Source organism: Macrobrachium nipponense, chromosome 10 (genome assembly GCF_015104395.2).
Source record: "Macrobrachium nipponense isolate FS-2020 chromosome 10, ASM1510439v2, whole genome shotgun sequence".
Taxonomy (NCBI): Eukaryota; Metazoa; Arthropoda; class Malacostraca; order Decapoda; family Palaemonidae; genus Macrobrachium; species Macrobrachium nipponense.
Window position 1 is genome coordinate 78,288,756 of NC_087204.1, and position 22,797 is coordinate 78,311,552.

General features: G+C 38.5%; 1 protein-coding gene across 2 annotated transcripts in view; it reads right to left on the minus strand.

Moving 5' to 3' along the window:
- Positions 1-22,797, minus strand: part of LOC135224175 (glutamate-gated chloride channel alpha-like) — a 45,153-nt gene that overhangs the window by 11,919 nt on the left and 10,437 nt on the right. For both annotated transcript variants that reach the window (XM_064263043.1, XM_064263044.1), the window contains exons 4-9: positions 21,550-21,620; positions 17,227-17,387; positions 16,828-16,908; positions 16,464-16,546; positions 12,987-13,133; positions 10,629-10,827 (exon numbers count right to left, since the gene is read on the minus strand). In XM_064263043.1, the coding sequence (XP_064119113.1) occupies positions 10,629-10,827; positions 12,987-13,133; positions 16,464-16,546; positions 16,828-16,908; positions 17,227-17,387; positions 21,550-21,620 (742 nt within the window). The remainder of the gene's footprint in view (positions 1-10,628; positions 10,828-12,986; positions 13,134-16,463; positions 16,547-16,827; positions 16,909-17,226; positions 17,388-21,549; positions 21,621-22,797) is intronic.

A 22,797-nucleotide genomic window follows, 5' to 3' on the forward strand; every position in this document is an offset into this window, starting at 1 on the left:
GGGAAGCAAGATGGGAGAAAGGAAGCAGGAATGGTAGAAAGCAGATGAGAAAGAAGGAGGAAATGGTAGGAGAAAGCAAGATAGGAGAAAGGAAGTAGGAATGTAGGGAAAAGCAGATGTAGAGAGGAAAGCAAGATGGTAGGAGAGAATGAGAGAAAGGAAGCAGAATGGTAGGAAAGCAAGATGAGAGAAAGGAAGCAGGAATTGTAGGAAAGCAAGATGAGAGAAACGAAGCAGGAATGGTAGGAGAGCAAGATGTGAGAAAAGAAGCAGGAATGGTAGGAGAGCAAGATGGGAGAAAGGAAGCAGGAATGTGGAAAAGCAAGATGGGAGTGAAAGAAGCAGGATGGTAGAGCAGATGAGAGAAGGGAGCAGGAAGGTAGAAAAGCGATGAGAGAAAGGAAGTAGGAATGGTAGGAAAGCAAGATGAGAGAAAGGAAGCAGGAATGGTAGGAAAGCAAGATGAGAGAAAGGAAGCAGGAATGGTAGGAAAGCAAGATGAGAGAAAGGAAGTAGGAATGGTAGGAGAGCAAGATGAGAGAAAGGAAGCAGGAATGGTAGGAAAGCAAGATGAGAGAAAGGAAGCAGGAATGGTAGGAGAGCAAGATGAGAGAAAGGAAGTAGGAATGGTAGGAGAGCAAGATGAGAGAAATGAAGCAGGAATGGTAGGAGAGCAAGATGAGAGAAAGGAAGCAGGAATGGTAGGAAAGCAAGATGGGAGAAAGGAAGCAGGAATGGTAGGAGTTCAAGATGAGAAAAAGGAAGCAGGAATGGTAGGAAAGCAAGATGAGAGAAAGGAAGCAGGAATGGTAGGAGTTCAAGATGAGAGAAAGGAAGCAGGAATAGTAGGAAATCAAGATGGGAGTAAGGAAGCAGAAATGGTAGGAGATGAGAGAAGGGAACCAGGAATGGTACGAAAGCAAGATGGGAGAAAGAAAGTAGGAATGGTAGGAGAGCAAGATGAGAGAAGGGAAGCAGGAATGGTAGGAAAGCAAGATGGGAGAAAGGAAGTAGGAATGGTAGGAGAGCAAGATGAGAGAAGGGAAGCAGGAATGGTAGGAGAGCAAGATGAGAGAAAGGAAGCAGAAATGGTAGGAAAGCAAGATGGGAGAAAGGAAGTAGGAATGGTAGGAGAGCAAGATGAGAGAAGGGAAGCAGGAATGGTAGGAGTTCAAGATGAGAGAAAGGAACCAGGAATGGCAGGAAAGCAAAATGAGAGAAAGGAACCAGGTATTGTAGGAGTTCAAGATGAGAGAAAGGAAGCAGGAATGGTAGGAAAGCAAGATGAGAGAAAGGAAGCAGAAATGGTAGGAGAGCAAGATGAGAGAAGGGAAGCAGGAATGGTAGGAAAGCAAGATGAGAGAAAGGAAGTAGGAATGGTAAGAGAGCAAGATGAGAGAAAGGAAGCAGAAATGGTAGGAAAGCAAGATGGGAGAAAGGAAGCAGGAATGGTAGGAGAGCAAGATGAGAGAAAGGAAGCAGGAATGGTAGGAAAGCAAGATGGGAGAAAGGAAGCAGGAATGGTAGGAAAGCAAGATGAGAGAAAGGAAGCAGGAATGGTAGGAAGCAAGATGAGAGAAAGGAAGCAGGAATGGTAGGAAAGCAAGATGGGAGAAAGGAAGTAGGAATGGTAGGAGAGCAAGATGAGAGAAGGGAAGCAGGAATGGTAGGAAAGCAAGATGGGAGAAAGGAAGTAGGAATGGTAGGAGAGCAAGATGAGAGAAGGGAAGCAGGAATGGTAGGAGTTCAAGATGAGAGAAAGGAAGCAGGAATGGTAGGAAAGCAAGATGGGAGAAAGGAAGCAGGAATGGTAGGAGTTCAAGATTAGAAAAAGGAAGCAGGAATGGTAGGAGAGCAAGATGAGAGAAAGGAAGCAGGAATGGTAGGAAAGCAAGATGAGAGAAAGGAAGTAGGAATGGTAGGAAAGCAAGATGAGAGAAGGGAAGCAGGAATGGTAGGAAAGCAAGATGAGAGAAAGGAAGTAGGAATGGAAGGAAAGCAAAAGACCTTACAGACCTTACATCTTGTCGGGTTGCCAGGTCCCTCAGTGTGAGGCACCTCTAATGTCTACCAGAGAGTTGCTAGTACATCTTCCGGTATATTTTGCATCTTCCAATCTTGGATGGTCTGGGATGCAGTTTAGATATTTGTCGAGCTTATTCTTAAACACATCTACGCTCCACTCCTGATATATTCCGCAGATGAGCTGGCAACGCATTGAATAGGACGCTGCATTATCGATGCTGGTGCGTAGTGGATTAATGTCCTGTGTGCTTTCCTTATTTTTTTTCCTGGTATATTTGTTTTTGGGCACTATTAATCTACCTCTGCTTGCTCTTTCTGATATTTTTAGTTCCATGATATTTTCTGTTATTCCTTCTATCTGTTTCCATGCCTGAATTATCATGTAGCGTTCTCTTCTCCTTTCTAGACTATATAATTTTAAGGATTGTAGTCTTTCCCAGTAGTCTAGGTCCTTAACTTCTTCTATTCTAGCTGTAAAGGACCTTTGTACACTCTCTATTTGTGCAATATCCTTTTGATAGTGTGGGTACCATATCATATTGCAATATTCAAGTGGACTACGAACATATGTTTTATAAAGCATAATCATGTGTTCAGCTTTTCTTGTTTTGAAGTGCCGTAACAAACATTCCCATTTTTGCTTTACATTTTGCCAACAGAGTTTTGCGATTTGATCATTGCATAACATGTTCCTATTCATCAATCACACCAAGGTCTTTAACTGCTTCCTTATTTGTGATGGTCTCATTATTAGGTCCCTATATGCATATAGCTTTCTTTCTCTGTCTCCATAATTTATTGATTCAAATTTATCAGAGTTAAAATACCATCCTATTTACTCTGCCCAATCATATACTTTGTTAAGGTCTCTTGTAGCGTTCCTATCTTCATCACAAGTATTTCCTCTACTTATTCTTGTGTCATCTGCGAAACTACTCACTACCGAATCCTTAACATTATTGTCTATGTCTTCAAATCATAATAACAAAACAGTATTGCGCTAACACCGTACCTTGCGGCACACCGGTATTACCGGTTGGCTTCATCCGATTTCTCGTCGTTTGCAATAACTATCTGTTTGTTTTCTGTTGTGTAAAAAATTCTTTTTTTACCATCTTCCTACTTTATCCACGATATTGTGTTTTCTAATTTTTCTTCGCTAATATATTATGGTCTACTTTATCAAAAGCTTTTGCAAAGTCTAAATAAACCACATCTGTTTCATTTCCGCTTTTCATATTTTTTGAATATGTTTTCACGGTGGACTAACAGTTGGGTTTGTGTACTTTTTCCGGGTACGAAACCATGTTGTCCTTTATTAAACAATTTATTTTTTATTAAATTGTTTCATAATATTTTTCTTCATTACCCTTTCATACACTTTCATTATATGTGATGTTAGACTCACAGGCCTATAATTACTTGCCTCTAGTCTTGATCCACTTTTGAAAGTAGGGGTAATATACGCTAATTTGTGCTCATCATATATCTTGCCTGTATCTACACTTTGTCTTAATAATATTGCAAGTGGCTTTGCGATAGAATGAACTACTTTCTTTAAACAAAATAGCAGGAATTCCATCAGGCCCTGCAGCAGCTCCATTTTTTAATTTCATTAATAGCCTGCACATATCAGCTTCATTAATATCTATGTCAGCTAAATATTCACTATTTTCATCTTACTTCTATATCATTATCTTCATTATCTATTCTAGGGGTGAATTCTCTCTTATATCGTTCTGCCAGTATGTTGCAAATTTCCTTTTTTTCATTCGTTAATCTCCCTTCAATTCTCAGAGGGCCTATTTCTATTTCTTCTGTTTTATTCATCTTCTTCGCATTATGGAGTATAATAGTTTGGGGTTTTGCTTGATATTTAATAGGGTTTTTTCTTCCAAGTCCCGTTTTTAATTTCCTTTGATTGTATAATCTTTTGTTCTGCATTTTCTATCTTACTTTTTAGTTCTATAACTTTCCATGCATTTTTTTCTTTTGCAAGACCTTTTTTCCACTTTCTGATTTTCTGGAACAAGATCCTTCTGTCTCTTGGTATGCATGAATGATGTTTACTTTTCTTCTTCGGTATATATTTATCCACTATTTTTCTCTAATATTTTATATAATATCTCCGTGTATTTAACCCTTAATGTTTTCCCATCTGCTTACGAAAATGTTATCCCAATCTTGTTTAATTCTTCATTTATTTCTGACCATTTTTATATTTTTTACTGTAGAAGTTGTACTTTTCCATATCCTTCCCACTTTTTCATTCTTGCTTATCTCTGTTTTCACTTGCTTTGGAATGAACTGTTAATTCTATGACATTATAGTCTGAAATACTCCCATTATAAACTAGTTATTTTCTTTAAACATAATTCACCTCGTTCACAAATACTAGGTCTAAAGTATTTTCCTTTCTGTTGGCAGGTGATTTATTTGTTGAATGTTGTATTCTAGTACAATATCTAATAGCTTTTCGAATTGCCTCTTATCTTCTGCACTACTATTACTCATTCTTTTTTATATGTATAAGTACATCCACAATCTCCTATTCGTTCTTTCCATTCTACGAAAGGAAAGTTGAAGTCACCAGATAGGAGAATAGTCCAGTCCGTGATTTCTACATATATCATCCAATTTTTCAATTATTAAGTCAAACTCTTTAGTATTAGGAGGTCTATATATTACTATGTTCATTAATTTTTCAGATTCAAATTCTACCGCTATTAGTTCACATTCGAGTTACTATATTTCTCATATATTTTTCCTTGTTTTTTGTCTTTCCCATATATTGCGGTTCCCCCTTGATTCCTATTTTTTCTATCTGATTCTATAAGTTTGGAACCCTTTTATTTGATCATCATTCCCAGTCTCTTGGGAATACCAGGTTTCACTTATATTCATTATATCTATTTTCTTTTCATTTTGGGTTAGTTCTTCTAAGTACTCTATTTTTCTTTTGAGTTACTCGTAACTAAACCCTGCGCATTCATCACTATGATGGTTTGCGTGTTTTCTCCTTCATTTAATATTGGTAGTAATAAGGATTTTCCCATGTCTCTTTCCTGTTCTGGTATGTTGTTCTTTTTTCATTTCCAGAAATTCTGACATTAAAAAATCCAACTTTTTCCATAATATTTGATCTTCCTTCATCATAATTATTCATTTTGTGTCTGGAATCTGCAATTTTCTCCGTTTATGCAATATCCTCTTGCATAATAAATACAGTTATTATCCCTTGAGTAGAATTTTGGAGCTGATGCATTGAAATTTTGTTTTTTGCTGACATCTCTGCCATATCTCATTGTGGTTTGCTTTTCTCTTTTACCTGATATTCTTGAGTTTCTCTCTTATTTGTTTCTTTCTTATTTTGGATTTTATTACTTGGTTGGTTATTTATTTGATTATGATTCATGGCTACAGGGTGCATATATTTGCATTTTTTGTCGAACTTACATCCTTTTCCTTCTTTTAGGTTTTTGCATATTTTTGGATGCAGATCTCTGCAATCATCCCCCATATCATCTAGTATGCACATTTACCATATATTTCATAGTTGTGACATACTTAGGATGTTTGTAGTAACATCTTTCTCCAAATCTGCAATTCCCTCTTTCAAAAGGTTGCAGATTTTGTCTTTCTTGTCTATTTTTTTCCTCTTTCCCGTCATTGTGTAGATCTGGGTAGAGCCTCTTCGGGATTTGCTTTTCTGTTGCCATATCGTGTAATTTTTTATTTCTTCGTAGGTATGCTGCGGTTTATTGCCTCATATGTAGTATCAATGAGTATCTCTGCATCCATAAACTTTTTTTTTATTCTTGTTCTTTGTTTTTTCCTTATTTTTTTCTTTTTTGTCATTTTCAGGTTTTTTTGTTTAAATTCTCTTCCGTTTTTCCTCTCTTCTTCTTCTTCTTCCTTCTTTCTTCCTTTCTTCCTCTTCCTCTTCTTCTTCATCCTCAACCAACTATTTGTACATTCAAATCTTGATTTAATAACATTGTCTATCCATGATAGACATGTTGAACAAAAAATTCTTGATCTTTTCTCATATCTTGTATTACCTCAGCACACTGTGGATGGGTCGGAATGTTGCATGCAGCACATTTTCTGATTAGGTTTTGTGGATTGACTATGCTATACCAAACCTTACACAGTTTGCATGCTTTTGGCATTCTTTTTCCTAATGCGTCAATTAGGATATTCACAAGATTCACCTTATTCATTTTCTTTGTCGGAATATGTTGGTTTATGTATATTGTCTTTATGAGTCTCTTGACCAGGATTTTATTTGGAACTTCTTCAATTATTTTCAAGATGTTTTCATTAGATTTTTTCCAGTTTGAAGGATTATATCCTTCTAATATATCTATGAATGCTTTTGTATTTTCTTTTTGGTTGGAGAGGGAGCAGAATGTAGGGAGCAGATGTGAGAAAGGAAGCAGGAATGGTAGGATGAGCAGCGGGAGAAAGGAAGCAAGATGGTAGGAAAGCAAAGATGAGAGAAAGGAAGCAGGAATGGTAGGAGAGCAAGTGAGGAAAGGAAGCGATGGTAGAGAGCAAGATGAAGAAGGAACAGGAATGGTAGGAAAGCAAGATGAGAGAAAGGAAGTCAGGAATGGTAGGAGAGCAAGTAGAAAGAAGCAAGAATGGTAAGAAATCAAGATGAGGAAGAGGAGCGGAATGGTAGGAGAGCAGATGAGAGAAGGAAGCAGGAATGGTAGAGAGCAGTAGTAAAGGAAGTAGGAATGGTAGGAAAGCAAGATGGGAGAAAGGAAGTAGGAATGGTAGAGCAAGGGGAGAGGGGAAGCAGGATGGTAGAAAGCAAGATGAGAGAAAGGAAGCAGGAAGGTAGGAGAGCATGAGAGAAAGGAAAGCAGGAAGGTAGGAGAGCAAGATGAGAGAAAGGAAGCAGGAATGGTAGGAGTCAAGATGATGAAAGGAAGCAGAATGGTAGGGAAAGCAAGATGAGGAAAGGGAAGTAGAATGTAGGAGAGCAAGATGGTGAGAAAGGAAGCAGGAAGGTAGGAGAGCAATGTGAGAAAGGAAAGCAGGAATGGTAGGAGAGCAAGATGAGGAAGAAAGGAAGCAGGAATGTAGAGAAGCAAGAATGATGAGAAAGGAAGCAGGAATGGTAGGAGCAAGATGAGAGAAAGGAAGCAGGAATGGTAGAAAGCAAGATGTGAGAAAGGAAGCAGATGGTGTAGAGCAAGATGTGAGAAAGGAAGCAGATGGTAGGAGAGCAAGATGTGATAAAGGAAGCAGGAATGGTAGGAAAGCAAGAGAGGAGAAAGGAAGGAGGAAATGGTTGGAAAGGCAAGATGGAGAAAGGAAGCAGAATGGTTAGGAAAGCCCAAGATGAGAGAAAGGAAAGCAATGTTAGGAAATGCAAGGAATGAGAGGAAAGGTCAGGGAATGGGTAGAGAGCAAGATGTGAGAAAGTAGCAAGATGTAGGGAATAACAAGATGAAAGGAGCAGAATCAAGGAATGGTAGGAGAGCAGATGGGAAGAAAGGAATGGTAGGGAAAGCAGATGTGAGAGAAAGAACAGATGTAAAGAAAGCAGATGGGAAAGCAAGGAGCAAAGGAAAGGGTAGAAAGAAGGCAAGGCTGTGAGAAAGAAGGCAGGAATGGGTTAAGGAAGGAGCAAGGAATGAAGAGAAAGGAAGCAGGAATGGTAGGAAGAGCAAGAAAGGGAGAAAGGAAGGTAAGATGGTAGGAAAGAGCAGAAATGGTGAGATCCCCCTCCCAAAGGAAAGCAGGAAATGGTAGGAAGAAAGCAAGATGGGAGAAAGGAAGCAGGAATGGTAGGAAAGAAGATGAGAGGAAAGGAAGTAAGGAATGGTGGAAGCAAGGATGAGAGAAAGGAAAGCCGATGGTAGGAAAGCAAGATAGGAGAAAGGAAAGGAAGAGGAAAATGGTAGGAAAGAAGATGGAAGGCAGGAAAGGAAGAAGGAAATGGTAGGAAAAGGAAGGGAATGGAGGAGGAAAAGGAAGTCAGGAATGGTAGAAAGCAAGAGAAAGCAGGAATCAAAAGGCAAGTAAGAATAAGTAGGTCAAAGAATGCAATAGGGGAAGCATAAAGGAAAAGGCAGGAATGGTAGTAAAGCAGGAATTGGTAAGAGGTCAAAGCAGATTGATAATAGAGCAAGATGTGAGAAAGGAAGCAGAATGGTAAGAGAGCAAGATGAATAGAGGAAGTAGAATGGTATGGAACGAAACAAGATTAAAAGTGGAAGGTAGGAATGGTTGGGAAAGGTAATATGATAGGAATGATGTAGAATGGAGGAAACGAAGATGAGGATAAAGGAGTAATGGATGGTAGAGCAAGAATGAATAGGAAAAGAGCAGAAATTGTAATAAGCAAGATTGAGAAAAGGAAAGGCAATTAATGGTCAATGGAGCAAGATTAGAGAAAGGAAGTAGGAATTGGTAGGAAAGCTAAGATGGGGAAAGGATTCGCAGGAATGGTAGAGTCAAGGAAGATGGAGAGGAATCAAGGAATGTTAGAAGCAAAATGAGAGGAGAGCGGGAATGTTTATGGAGGAGCCAAAGATATGGAAGGAAAGGGCATGAAATGTAGGAGAGCAGATGGAGGGAAAGTAAGCGGAAGGTAAGCTCATAATAATGTGAGATGAAGCAAAGTATGGTAAGGAAGGAGGCAAGCAATGAGAAAGGAAAGCATGGAATGTAGGACAACAAGAATGAAGAGGAAAGGGAAAGGAAGCGGAAGGATGGTATGAGCAAAATGAGAAAGGAGCCGAATGGTTGTAAAAGCAGGAATGGTGTATGGAAATAAGGGAAGTAAAGGAATGGTAGCAAGCAAAGCTGAGAGAAAGGAAAGTAGGATGGTAAGGAGAAAAGCAAGATGAGGAATAAGGTAAAGCAGGAAAACTGGTGGGAAGCATATGCGGAGGAAAAGAAGTAGGAAATTGTGGAAGCAATTATGGGAGAAAGGAAAGAGTAGAATGGTAGGAAGCAAGATGAAGAACAGGAAGTAAGGAATGGTAGGAGCATGATAGAAAGGAACTCATGGTGGAAAAGGTAACGGAACAAGGATGGAGGAGAAAGGAATGGAATGGGGAAGTGAAGTCAAGAAGAGGGGAGGAAAGGAAGCAGGAATGGTAAGAAAGCAATATGAAGAAAGGAAGCAGGAATGGTAGAAAGCAAGATGGAAGAAAGGGAAGTAGGAATTGGTAGGAAAGCAAGATGAGAGGAAGCAAGGAATGGTAGGAAAGGCCAAGATGGAGAGGAAAGGAAGAGGGAAATGTAGGAAAGGCAAAAAAAGATGAGAGAAGGAAGCAGGAAATGGTCGGAAAGCAAATGAGGAGAAAGGAAAGCCAAGAATGGTAGGAAAGAAGTTAAGAATAGAAGGAAAGGTAGAATGGTAGGGAAAGCAAGAATGGAATAAAGGAAGCAGGAATTGGTAGGAAGGCAAGATGAGAGAAGGAATCAGGAAAAAAAATGGTAGGAAAGCAAGATGGGAGAAAGGAAGCAGGAAATGGTAGAAGCAAGAAAGATAGAAAGGAAGCGAATGGTAGGAAAGCCAAGAGAAAGAAAGGTAAAAGGGAAATGGTATGAAAGCAAGAAATGCAAGAGAAAAAAGGAAAAATGTAATGAAATGGTAGGAAAAAAAAAGCAAGGAAAAAAATGAGAGAAAAGGAAGTTAAGGAATGGTAAGGAAAAAGCCAGAAAAATGAGAGAAAAAGGAAGCAAGGAATGGTAAAGGAGAAGTAAGAAATAAGAAGAAAAGGGACAGTAAGGGAAATGGTAAGGAAGCAAGATGGGGAAGAAAGGAAAAGCAGGGAAAATGGTAGGAAAGCCAAGAAATGAATAAGAAAGTGAAGCCAGGAATTTGGTAAAAGGAAAGCAAGATTGGGAAGAAAAAGGGGAAAGCCAGGAATGGGTAAAGGAAAAGGCAAGATGAAAGAAGAAAGGAAGCAAGCAAAATGGGTAAAAAGGAAAGCCCCAAAGGATGGAGAGAAAGGGAAAGGCAAGGAAAGTGGTAGGGAAAAGCAAGAATGAGAAGGAAAAGGAAAGGCAGGAATGGTAACGGAAAAAGGCAAGGAATGGTGGAAAGAAAAGGGAGCAGGAAATGGTAGGAAAGCAAGATTTGAGAGAAAAGGAAGTTAGGAATGGGTTAAAGGGGAAGCCAAGGATGGAAAGAAGGAAATAGCAGGAAAATGGTAGGAAAAAAGGCAAAGATCTGAAAGCAAGGAAGCAAGGGAAATGGTAAAGGAAAAAGCGAAAGAATGGGAAAAAGAAAATGGAAGTAAGGAATGGGTAAAGGGCAGCAAGGGATGGAGAAAGGAAAGGCCAGGAAATGGTGAGGGGATCAAGATTGGGAAGAAAAGGAAAGCAAGGTAAATGGTAAGGAAGGAGTCGAAGAAATGTGATCAAAAGGAAGCAGGAACGGAAGGGGTGGTTAAAAATAGGATGGGGTGAAGAAAATTAGGTGAAGTTAGGGGCCGAAGGGACGCTGCAAACAACCTGTAGTGATGTCTCCTGTGCACAATAACGGCAGTACACCCCTATGGAGTATTTGTTATTTTTTTAAACAATGCTTAATAGAAAATGGGGTCAAAGCAGTAGTGGAAGTAACTTACTGAACGCCAGAATAAAGCGAGATCATAGTGAGGAGGCAAGTTATGAGCAAGACGGTTCGAGCGGGCACAGCTTCGGGAGGCCAGAAAAAGGAAGCCCAAGCCACGGCCACAAACAGCAGAGACGGGACGTAGACGCCGAGGAGGTAGTTCTTGAATCGTCTCTTGAACCGCATGAAAGCTTTTAGACATGGGTAGTCACCTGTAAATGAAGTCAGGTTTGAAGTTAATCGTCGGAGAATATCAGCTGTTATAATTACTTTCCCGGCGATGATAATGAATTTATATCCATTCATCTGAAAATATGGACTAATTCTCCTAAACTGACCTAAATAGATTAATTTCAGTTTATAGTTTAAGCAGGAAATATGTAATAACAGTTATATAACCTGAAAATGGGATTTAATCTGTAGTGTACTGGTTTGAATATATTTAAAAATTTGTAGTTCAATGAGTCATACCTGACTAAAAATGAAAAATTAAAGAATTGGAATAATTGATTTTGCATGGTAACAAACAAGTGACAAAAGGTTTATCACCTGTTTGTTTAATTACTCAAATTGTTGCTTAGGCTTTGCGAAAAGACCTCCGTTGTGCCAACCTACTTGATCTAGCCTGGTACTTTTATTAGAAGCTGACAATCCCTATTAATCTCTTAATATTCATGCCTACCTAAGCACCGGTATAGAATATCGATTAAGATATCACTGGAAATTATCAACTCCTAATTAGTCTTAAGATTAGATCAAAGGCTGCAGTAAGTCTGGGGTGCTGTCCCATTTCCAAAAATAACTGTCTAATAAAAGTATTGAAAGTTCATTCCAGTATTGAGAAGACAGACGATCTTAATATGGAACATAAAATATAAGCCAAAGGCCAGCCACTAGGACCTATGAGGTCATTCGGCGCAGAAAGGATACTTTAAAATGATAGCTTTTGTAATAAAAGGCACGAAAGAGGTTGCAGTAAGGGGACGAACAAACTTTACAAAGAACCTTAAGCAATGCCTAAATTGGACCACACGAGGTGCACTGACGGCACTACCTTCCCTACGGGGGACGAAACATCTTGCATTCTGTTCAGGCTGCCAGAGAGAACTAATACCTTACATCAAAGACTCTTTTTACGTTACCTTACAACTTATATCAGGAATACTCACTTAACGAGAGACTGGTTACCTTCTTAGTTATACCTTATACCTAGGAATTTTTTTTCTCTCTCTTTCTTTTGCAGTCATATTCAAAATAATTAATACCAAACATTAAAGAAGCTTTCTTATCGGTCTTACCAAATTTCCAAATATAACTATCGTCTTTTTTCTTGAATCTTTCTTAACGATCATAAAAAAAATGCCATATAGGACAACTTCCTTTATATCTTAAAAATTCACTGGGCGATCTAAACAAATTGTTATACAATACACACACACACACGCACACAAACAAATATTAAATATAAACGTGTGTATATATATATATTATATATTATTCATATAATGTATAATATATATATAATATACTTATATATAAAAATATGTATATATAATGTTATACAAAATAAGCGAATTCCACAGGAAAATTATTTTCCTGTGGAATTCGCTTATTTATGAAGTCACGTGCATCTACTGTGATTTTTTAAGCATAATGTTATACATATAAAAATATATACATACATATATACTCACAAAGACCACACACATATAATACATATATATATATATATAGATATATATATATATATATATATATATATATATATTACTATACATGACTCTTATCACATGACCGTGATTCATATATACACATTAAGCTACAAATGTCCTTTAATATCTAATTCGTTCTACCTCGGAATGAATATATTTTCATATTATGTTAACCGAAGTGGAATTTTTTGCGATAAGAAATTCGTCGGTTCATGGGCGCGAACCACGGAACCAAGAATTAAGGACGTACAGTGAAACTCTTACCCACAAGGTTATTGAGGTAGAGCGATTATATATAATATATATATATCACATATCTATATATATATTTATAAGACTATATCATTTAGATAACATATATATATGTATATAAAGGTGTCTTAACAATCCCAACTAAATGCCAGAAAGAGTTCAAAGTCTAAAATCAAGCAAATTATTGTCAGGAAAGAGGATTTCGTACTAGGGGGAACTAAGACTAATCTGCACTTATTTGCATATAATCAGGGACCAGCAGCCATCTGACTCTCTCTCTCTCTCTCTCTCTCTCTCTCTCTCTGTGTGTGTGTGTGTGTGTGTGTGTGTGTGTGTGTGTGTGTGTATGTGTGTGTGCGACCCATAGAAAGCCTTCTATTTGCTCAACAAATAGGATACACATTTACCGTTAACGTATTCGGGCACACTGCAGACCGTTGTGTTTTGGACTTGAAATTGAAATTCATAGTCCCCCAAGAGAGCAGGAATGTCTTTCGAAGTCGCTATTCCGTACAGATGCCATCCGAAAGCAACGTCTTTTACACCATAGAAATCTGAAAAGGAATTCCTTAGAAATATAATAATAATAATAATAATAATAATAATAATAGTAGTAAGTAATAATAATAATAATAATAATAATAATAATAATAATAATAATAATAATAATAATAATAATAATAATATGCTTTATTTCAGCTCAGAGCCATATACATTATTTTATACTTTAACAATACCACAACTCGATATTGGATATTTATTTATGCTGTGCATTTAATTAACCTCCTCAATGTGCCTCAAACGATAATCAAAGTAAAATCTATGCAAATTTACACTAACCAAGATATTGAGCGTCTTTTGTTCATGTTTTAACATCCATCCCCTGGGACTTGTACTAAACACGGTATTCATGGGAGTGGTCGTGGGACTAAAGTAAAAATTTACTGTAACATGAATTTGTACCACAAATTCGCATCACCAGGCATTGTTTGGTCAGTCAATCTAGCTGGTTAGCCTTGTAACAGCAAATATGTTTTAATAAATTTGATTCGTTACAACTGCTGTCGACAAGCATTACATTAACAATGTCGCGTCCGGATGTGGTCATTCTTTTCACATTTTACATAAATACCTGTATGCATACAACTTAAATATCTGAAAGAAATGCGTAAACAAATTTAACTTCCTCAGATGGACGGGAACTTGAGCTTTTGCCAAATGACGAGAACCCGTTAAGACACAGTGCCACAACAGCCCGTGCTGGCACAAGACAGCTTCTGCCCATGTCGGCAGAGGGTAACGAGGCAAGGCATGTGCTGGAACGATGCCTCAGGAATAAACTTTGGCGCAATGCCACAAGAGCCCGTGCTGGCAGAAGACGTAAAATGCCCTCTTCACGCTCCTACATATCAGTCCGCTGCTGAGAGCGACTGTAATCTTTCCTTCGTTAGTTTCAAAGTAAAAATACACACTGCAGAAGATTCACAGAGAAAGGAACGAGTCCAATGAGTGTATTTACACCTCAGCCATGAGGAATGCGCTTAAAAGGCAAGAATGAAAATGCACAACAGATATAAACTTGCATATATGGACTGAATTGAATATAGAATTTAGGCCAAAGGCCAAGCACTGGGACCTGTAAGGTCATTCAGCGCATCGCCGAAACGGAAATGAACAGTTTAAATGTCTGAAAGGTGTAGCAAGAGGAAAACCTCGCAGATGCACTGTGAATCAATTGTTAGGAGAGAGTCGAAAGTAAGATGGAAGAAAGAGAAAATTAAAGGAGGTGCAGTCAGAGGAACGAAAGAGGTCGAAGGCACGCTGCACAGAACCTTTAGTAATGCCTACAGTGCACAGCATGAGGTGCACTGACGGCACTAACCCCCTACAGGAACTTGCATATAAGCATTCATTCTTCTCTGATGCACTGGCTGCTTTGTCTTATACTATACTAATTCCTTTTGTAGTCGTATATCAAGCTCTGTTGTGCGGTAAGTTGGTCATCATAACCCTTCACGGTTGCTTTACGATGGACCACTGTTAATAAGTCTGTCATCGTATGCACACCTGTGACTTGTGAACCGTGTATTACATCAGTTACTGAAATTCCTATAGTAGATTCATATCACCCGTGCATCTAATGTCTAGGCCAGTCCCTTACGACGCTCCTGATTGGCTGTTGATAAGCCAATGACAGGGCTGGAAACTCTCAGTCTCTCTCGAGAGTTCACATAGGCAGGATGTATGTTTCACCTCTCCTGAGGGATCAGTGATTGGCTTATCAACGGACAATCAGGAGCGTCGTATGGGACTGGCCTGTACATGAAATGCATGGTTGATGTGAATCTACTATTAGTAACTACAGTATTTAGCAAATTACCCTCCTTTCTCTCATTGAAATATGTCCTGACTGATTTATTGAATCTAATTATATGGTTTAGGACTTAGGTCAAGCTCTGGAACCTAATAGAGTTCATCAACACCTTTAAATTTATTTTTTCAGAAGGAAATCAGGAGTTGAGTTTCCAACCTCCATAAAATAATACTATTTGTCTATCCGTTGTTTGCTTGCTTGTTTGTTTGTTTGTTCGCTATGCAAGCCCAAACTATAAAAACTAGGGCTACCAAATTTCCACCACAGACTTCCATCACTCCCCCAAGGAAGGTTCTAGTCAAAATCCGAAATTCTGGGGCCGTTTTAAAGGGGGTAATAACCCCTCTTTTTCAAACGCCCTCATTTTTTACAACTTTTGGAGTTGACAGCTAGGGCAACCAAATTTTTGCCATAGACTCTCCTCCCCCAAGGAAGGTTTTAGTCAATATCCGAAATTCAAGGGACGTTTCTAAGGGGGTCATAACCCCACTTTTTCATACCAACTCATTTTTTACAAATTTCGGAGTTGAAATCTATGTTTCTATTGGGACAAATACGCTCCGAACAATATGGGGGCCGTAAGGCACCGTCAGTAGTAAGGGAGGGGGACCCCTGGGAATGGGGCCCCAAGGGTTTCCCACAAAATTAGGGGGCAGGAGGCCTACAGTCTTTCGACTTGCCGACCAGGGGAGGGGGGTCGTAGCCCATCTACCCTTATCTTTATAGCGGGAGTGTGGGCTGGGTTTGGGAGGGGGAAGGGGAACAGTTCCTCCTTTGGGAATTAATTCCCATAGCTGCATTCAAATTTGGTACCATGAGTTAACATAAATGACTACAAATTCATTTAACATCAATATCAGAGTTTAAGTTACTATAGGCTGAGTTTCATCAAGGGCCGTTAAAGTGGGGCATCACAATGAAACTCATTCCCGAGCAACCTGTCTCAACATGCATGCGCCTACCGTCGCCCGGCGGTGCCTGACTGAACCGGTCAGTGACGCAGTAGCATTTGCTGGTGAAAGATGTACGTCCAGGTCATTTAGAAGTGAATGTGCTCCTATACAATAAAGAAGTCCTGCATGAATGATCACATACGGACCTATGACATGATTGTGGCATTGCTCCTTCAGTTTCACATTCCCTTAGAAAGCTGAGGAATTTATTCTTACCCATACACTGGTATCCATTTCAAGATTAGAATATAGAATTCAGGCCAAAGGCTAAGCGCTGGACCTATGAGGTCATTCAGCGCAGAACCGGAAATTGACCGTAAGAGGGTTTGAAAGGTGCAACAGAAGGAAAACCTCGCAGATACACTTGGAAACAATTGCTAGAAGAGGGTAGAAAGTAAAATGGAAGATGGAGAAAAATGAACTGAGGTGCAGTAAATAGATTGAAAGGGGTTGCAGCTAAGGACCGAAGGAACACTGCTGAGAACATTAAACAATGCCTTATGTGCCACCTCACGTGGCACCCCCCTACGGTGGCTATCCATTTCAAGAATACTCACAGCTAGCAATCTCCAGGTAGCATGTCTGGGTGTCGAACGGAAAGTCTTGGAAGAACATCGGACAGCTCAGTGTTATGATAAACCTGGAAGGAAGAAATCAAACTAAGAATTTTTGGATGAAACCACATTCATTTACGTTGACAAAAATTGCTAAGGTCCTTTAGACTTATGTAGTGATGCTAATCTTGATCATTACTTTCTTCTTCTTTTTTACTTTTGCTACTCAAAACATCCATAACGTGTTCACATAATTGAAAGAGAACCGAAAAGGGTACGAGCTAAATTATGAATCTTAAGATAGAAGAATTATATTTTAATTGGCCGCCCTCAGCGACAAGAGACATTGGACGTTGCATGTACTTACATCTGACTAATTAGAATCTTGCCATTTTTATAAAGTCTGGCTCCAACGAAAGGTTGTAACATCGAAGCTGTCTCGATTTTCCTGTAGATATAAATTGAACGATCGTTATTGATCAAGTACTCTAAAGAATGAATTATAGCATATTCGCTTACCCAAGTGCTTATCAACTTATATTGTTGAAAACAGTTTCAATAAGAAAAAAATCGTATCCTTAAAGGTTGAGGAAATTTCAACACGGAAAAGCTAAACTACAAAAATATCTTCACGAAGAAAAAAAATTCTTTTTCTGCAGTTTTTCTACCTCGTGATTTAACTCTCCATTCCCAAATGTTATCAATATTATTATCATGAATACTTTTAAGAACAATCTGAGAGCGTAGAACAAAATTAGCAAATTACTTGACTCTTTCTATGTAGGGATCGGGAAGCCAGAGTTTGAGGTCACGTATAAACTCCTGCGACAGCACCAGCGACTCGGTGGTCTTGTTGAAGAGGTCTTTGGGCACGACAAGTCTTGGGTCCGTCCAGCTCGTTCGAAAGAATACCCCAAGGATCAGCTCCTGTTGAGAGAACAGCGTGTTAAGAATGAACAGCTCATACTAATGCCCAGTGAATGGTGTGCTGAAAACTAACAGCTCCTATTGATGATGAGACAATTGTATGTTAAGAATGAACAGCTCCTGTTGGTGATGAGAAAAGGAGAAAATGGTTTGTTGAGAATGAACAGCTATTAGAGTGGTGTATTAAGAACGAACAGTTCCTATTGGAATGGTGTGCTTAGAACTAACAGCTCATGCTAATGATGAGAAAATGGTATGTTAAGAAAAAACAGCTCCTATTGGTGATGAGAGAATGTTGTTGAGAGCTAACAGCTCCTGCTTGTGATAAAAGAATGGTGTGTTAGGAATGAACAGCTCATGCTAATGATGAGAAAATGGTATGTTAAGAATAAACAGCTCCTGTTGGTGATGAGAGAATGTTATTGATAGCTAACAGCTCCTGCTTGTGATAAAAGAATGATGTGTTAGGAATGATCAGCTCCTTGGAATGGTGTGCTGAGAACTAACAGCTTCTATATATAATGAGAGAATGGTGTGTTAAGAACAAACAGCTCCTAATGAGAGAATGATGCATTAAGAATGGACAGCTCCTATTGGAATGGTGTGCTGAGAACTAACAGCTCATATCAATGATGAGAGAATGGTGAGTTAAGAATGAACAGCTCCTATTGGTGATGAGAGAATGGTGTGTTGAGAACAATCAGTTCCTTTTAGTGATGAGAGAATGGTGCTGAGAATGAACATCTCTTAGTGATGAGAGAATTATGTGTTGAGAATGAACAGATTCTATTGGAATGGTGTGCTGAGAACTAACAGCTTTTATTGATGATGAGAGAATGGTGTGTTAAGAATGGACAGCTCCTACTGGTGCTAAGAGAATTGTGTGTTAAGAACAAAAAGCTCCTACTGGTGCTAAGAGAATTATGTGTTAAGAACAAAAAGCTCCTATTGTGATGAGAGAATATTGTGTTAAGAACTATCAGTTCCTATTGGTGACAAGAGAACAGGTGTTAAGATTCTACCAACCAAAACAAAATATTTTATGCGTTTTATGTCTCTTGCTTACCATTCCATAAAAATTTATATATAATATGATATATATTATTATTCTAGCTCTTCCTTTATAATTATTATAAACATTGGCTCATATTCATAAACAAATGAGTATACCAAAGTACATAAACACTACCATATACATACCCATAACCTTCTCTAAAATACTGTAATGAATCACTCCGATTCCCATTTTACCCTCCCTAAACATAATTAGTAAAATCTAATTACTTGATTATTCACATTCAGTCATTCAGTATTTTATTAAGAAATACATATAAATGTAATAAACCTGAGGAAAGTACTTTAGTATCCTCTGCATGGCTTCAATGTATTTTCAAGATTATGATTTTTGCATCTGCCTCGATCCCTTCCCAATCAATCTGGCACAAGTTGTTCTAGCTCTGGTCAATTCGACCCCAGGTTGTTCCATCCATAACCAGTTTAGCCAGCTGTGTCATTCATAGTAAGTCAAACCGTAGTCAATTCAACCCCATGTTGTTTAGCCCTAGTCAGTTTAGCCAAGGATATTCTGTCCCTTAGTCGGTATGAGCCAAGTTGTGACACCCTTTGTCATCTGACCCTAGTTAATCCGACCTCAGATGGTACCAGCGCTAGTCAGTCTAACCAGTGATGCTCTGGGCCTACTGAGGCTAGGCACAGAAGTGTCATCGACAGTCCGTCTATCCCTAGTCATTTCAACCGCAGGTAGTACCATCCCTTGTTATTTTGGCCAGGGATGTTCTGAACTTAGTTAATATGGGCCTAGCTTTGTTATTCCTAGTCTGTCTAACCTTGATCAGTTCAACCGAAGGTGGTCACTCCCGTCAATCTGAACCTAGAATCCGACCCCAGTTGTTCCGGCTCTTGTCAATGTAGTCCCTTCTCATTCCAGTCTTAGTTCTTCCAGCCCAAGTCAATATGGTCCCAGTTGTTACAATCTTCTTAAGTCAACCCAGCCATATTCCAAATCAGTTTCACTTCAGGTTAATCGATGAATCATCAACGGTATTAAGGATAATATATCCATAATTTTCTTTAAAAATACTGCAGTGAAGGTTTAAGGATCTATAGCCACACTGTTCTATAAAACTGCAGAAAATATGTGAAGTTTGGATAGACATTGAACTTTCTCGTAGGTTTAAAGTAAAAAGTAACCATTATGTATCAGCATACACAATAAATGAGCAAATTTATCAAAATTAGTTTCGCTCGGTTTAATACTAAAAAAAGTAGCTTACTTTGATACATTTAGATTTCACGGTTTTTTTTTTATTTCTCAAGTGTTCCATTTCAAAAGTTAACATTTGTGATATTCTATGTCTTATTTTGTTACTAGTAGTCTTTGAGTTAAACATTTGGTAAGTTTTGTCCAGTCTTCGGAGTTCTCGGTTGAAAATCTGCGTTTCGTGTTATGCATTCGTGTTATGCGAATATATTATATCATTGGTTAACATGAATCAAAGCTATATGTTTAAACAGTTTGCTTCTGTTGCTCTTTTTATATGTTAAACCCTTTCCAGTCTTTCTTGTGCTTATATATTAAATTACAGTTTTAATGTGGTAATTCACATAGATGACAATTATCTAATAATCAAGCATATTAACCATGGCATTCAACTGAGTAATTATCAGCCACTATAATTAACTGGAGCCGGGTAGACTGGAGCCATATAGGTCCTGAGGCCGTTTAGCCTGGAATGAAGAGGAGAATGGCTGGAATGTCCCATGACCTCATTTCTAGTTAAATTGAAAATGAAGCAGAAGCATTTAATTAGGTTTCAGATAAATCTCCAATATCTGTGAATACCTTTAACGACAGAAATTTAGTTTTTCATAGAATAAGGCAAAAGTTTTTCTGTTTTAACCGAACTATGTAATCGAAAAACAAAGCTTTCCACATTATCTAAATGGCCCTGATGAGAATGACCTACAATTTGTAATGTTCTTGACAGTCCGCTAAAATTTACAGTGTTCTTTTAACATCCAATTAACGCGCTAAAATTTACAGTGTTCTTTTAACATCCAATTAACGCTTCTCTCCCAAGGTTTCTGTCAGTGGCTTTTACCTTGACGTGACCAGGTTGGCGAACGGTTCAATAACGAAAGCAAAGGGTGTTATCAGTTGCCTGTTTAGGCAATGCAAAATTCAAACAGGCCGGAATTCCATTGATCTCGGGGCATCTTATAGAAAATGCCTCATTCGTCCATTTTCTGCTCGTGTGTGTGTGCGTGTGCGTGTGCGTGCTTAGGTTTACAGGTATTCAATCTCTCTGCTAACATCTCGCTCGGATCTAGGGTGTGCTGCAATTTTCTAAGCATGCATATTCGTTTTAAGGGTGGGCGTTGGTGTTGTTACCCTATGGTCGAGATTTAAAGATATACAATATATATCTTAATTTTGGGATGAGTTCACTGCAATCATTCATTATATCTCAGAAGGACGAGTACTATCCAATACTTTCAAATGCTTAGTCCAATTCGACGGTTAACGCAAGAAAGAAAAATGACCTAAGACATACTCGAACTTCTAGTAACCAAAATATGAAATCATACCCAAAGCACAAGTCATACTCGAACCTTAAATCACTCGGATTCGAGGCCATGCCTACAAGGCTCTAAGCAAAATTACACCATACAATTTTGTCTATCAATCAGCCGTTTCATTTTTTCTATATCTTTCCTGGATAGTGACCCCCACGGGTCTTAACCCGGAATGTATCCACCTTTGCGGCGTGTTTAGTACAAGCCCGTTGTGGACGGCCGTAAAAAAAAAAACTGTAAATATCATAAAGATATGACCCCACAGAAATATTAGTCGTACAGAACGACCCCAGAAACTTTTAGGGTCACTTCATAAGAAGGACAGATTTTTATCGTTATATATTTGAAGACAACGTTTCAAACTTCTAGAAATTCATGAAAAGGTATGAAATAATTTAATTATCAACAAGTACAATATGTTTTAAAAGAACAATAGTATATATGTGCTCGTGCTATGAGTATGTTCATGTGTACTTTTCACGGTCGCGAGATTCGTCAATTCTGGGTGCATTTCCAAAATCAATAGACTCACGCAACACCAACCGTCTTATGGTCAAGAACTTACCATATCCTTTTCGTTCACTTCGTTCACAGAGCTGATCATCACAGATAAATATATGGTTACTGGTCCCCCGTCTGCAAGGATAAAGAGGAAACGAGGTAGCCGATCAACTGGTGAATCATTTACATTATCTGGGGGAAAATCCATCTCGTCTTACGGACAAAGAGATAGATTAACCCCCTCAGATATCAACCCATCGACCTGTGTTCCGTTGACTAGCCACAGAATGGTTATAAATTAATACTTATTCAGTACCAATAGACATGCAGTTTTGATTGAGATAGTTGATACTCTGATGACTCTACTGTGCAGTATAAAGTTAACATCACAAACTACACTTGAGTGAAACTTTCGTAAATTGAGGAGGTAGCCTTCTGCATAACCCTTTACAGAGATCCTAAGACTCAAGTTGAGAACCTTTGCCACAAATAAATGAAGGTAATAAGACTAAATTCTGTATCCAACGATTTCATTTTGGAAGAACGCCAAAATACTTCAAAAGCTACAGCTCTGGCCAGTAAACCATTCTGGAATGGAATATGAAATTGAGGCCAAAGGTCAAGAAGCACTGTAACCTCAGAAATCATTCGGCGATGAAACGGATATTGACAGTGTAAAGGTTTTGAAGGTGTAAGAAGAGGAAAACCTCGCAGCTGTATTTTGAAACAAGTGTTAGTAGAAGGTGGAAAGAAAGCCGGAAGAAAGGGGTTATGAACGGAGGTACAGTAAAAAGAATGAAAGGGGCTGCAGCTAGGTGCCGAACGGACTGTGCTAAAAACTTTATGTAATGCTTATAGTGCTGGGCGTGGGGTGTACTAACGGCACTATCCCACTCCCAACGGGGAGAAACAGTTCTGTTACCCCTAAATCTCATGATCCATAGGTCTTCTAGTACAAAAAAAATGTAGCTGTGCATTCGTAATAAGCTACACCAATGGGATTTTAAAATTTCAAAGGAAAATACGAATTCATATTGAATTAAAGTTCGGCTCTTTGGCTACAACCCCTAAATTGTTTTAGAAACAAAACACAGAAGTTGCATTTCGAAATTTTTGGATGCATAAGGCTTAGCTGATAGCTGAAGGGACTTCACCACTAACTTTGAACGCCAAGCACTATTGACTGGCCTTTTCCAACCAATTTTTTCTTGCCGTTATGTATTTACACATTTTGGTTCTTCATTGGTCGTTGTTTTCTTGATATTTAAAACTCCCTTTGATCTGGTCTTATTGAGACTGAATAAGTATTGGA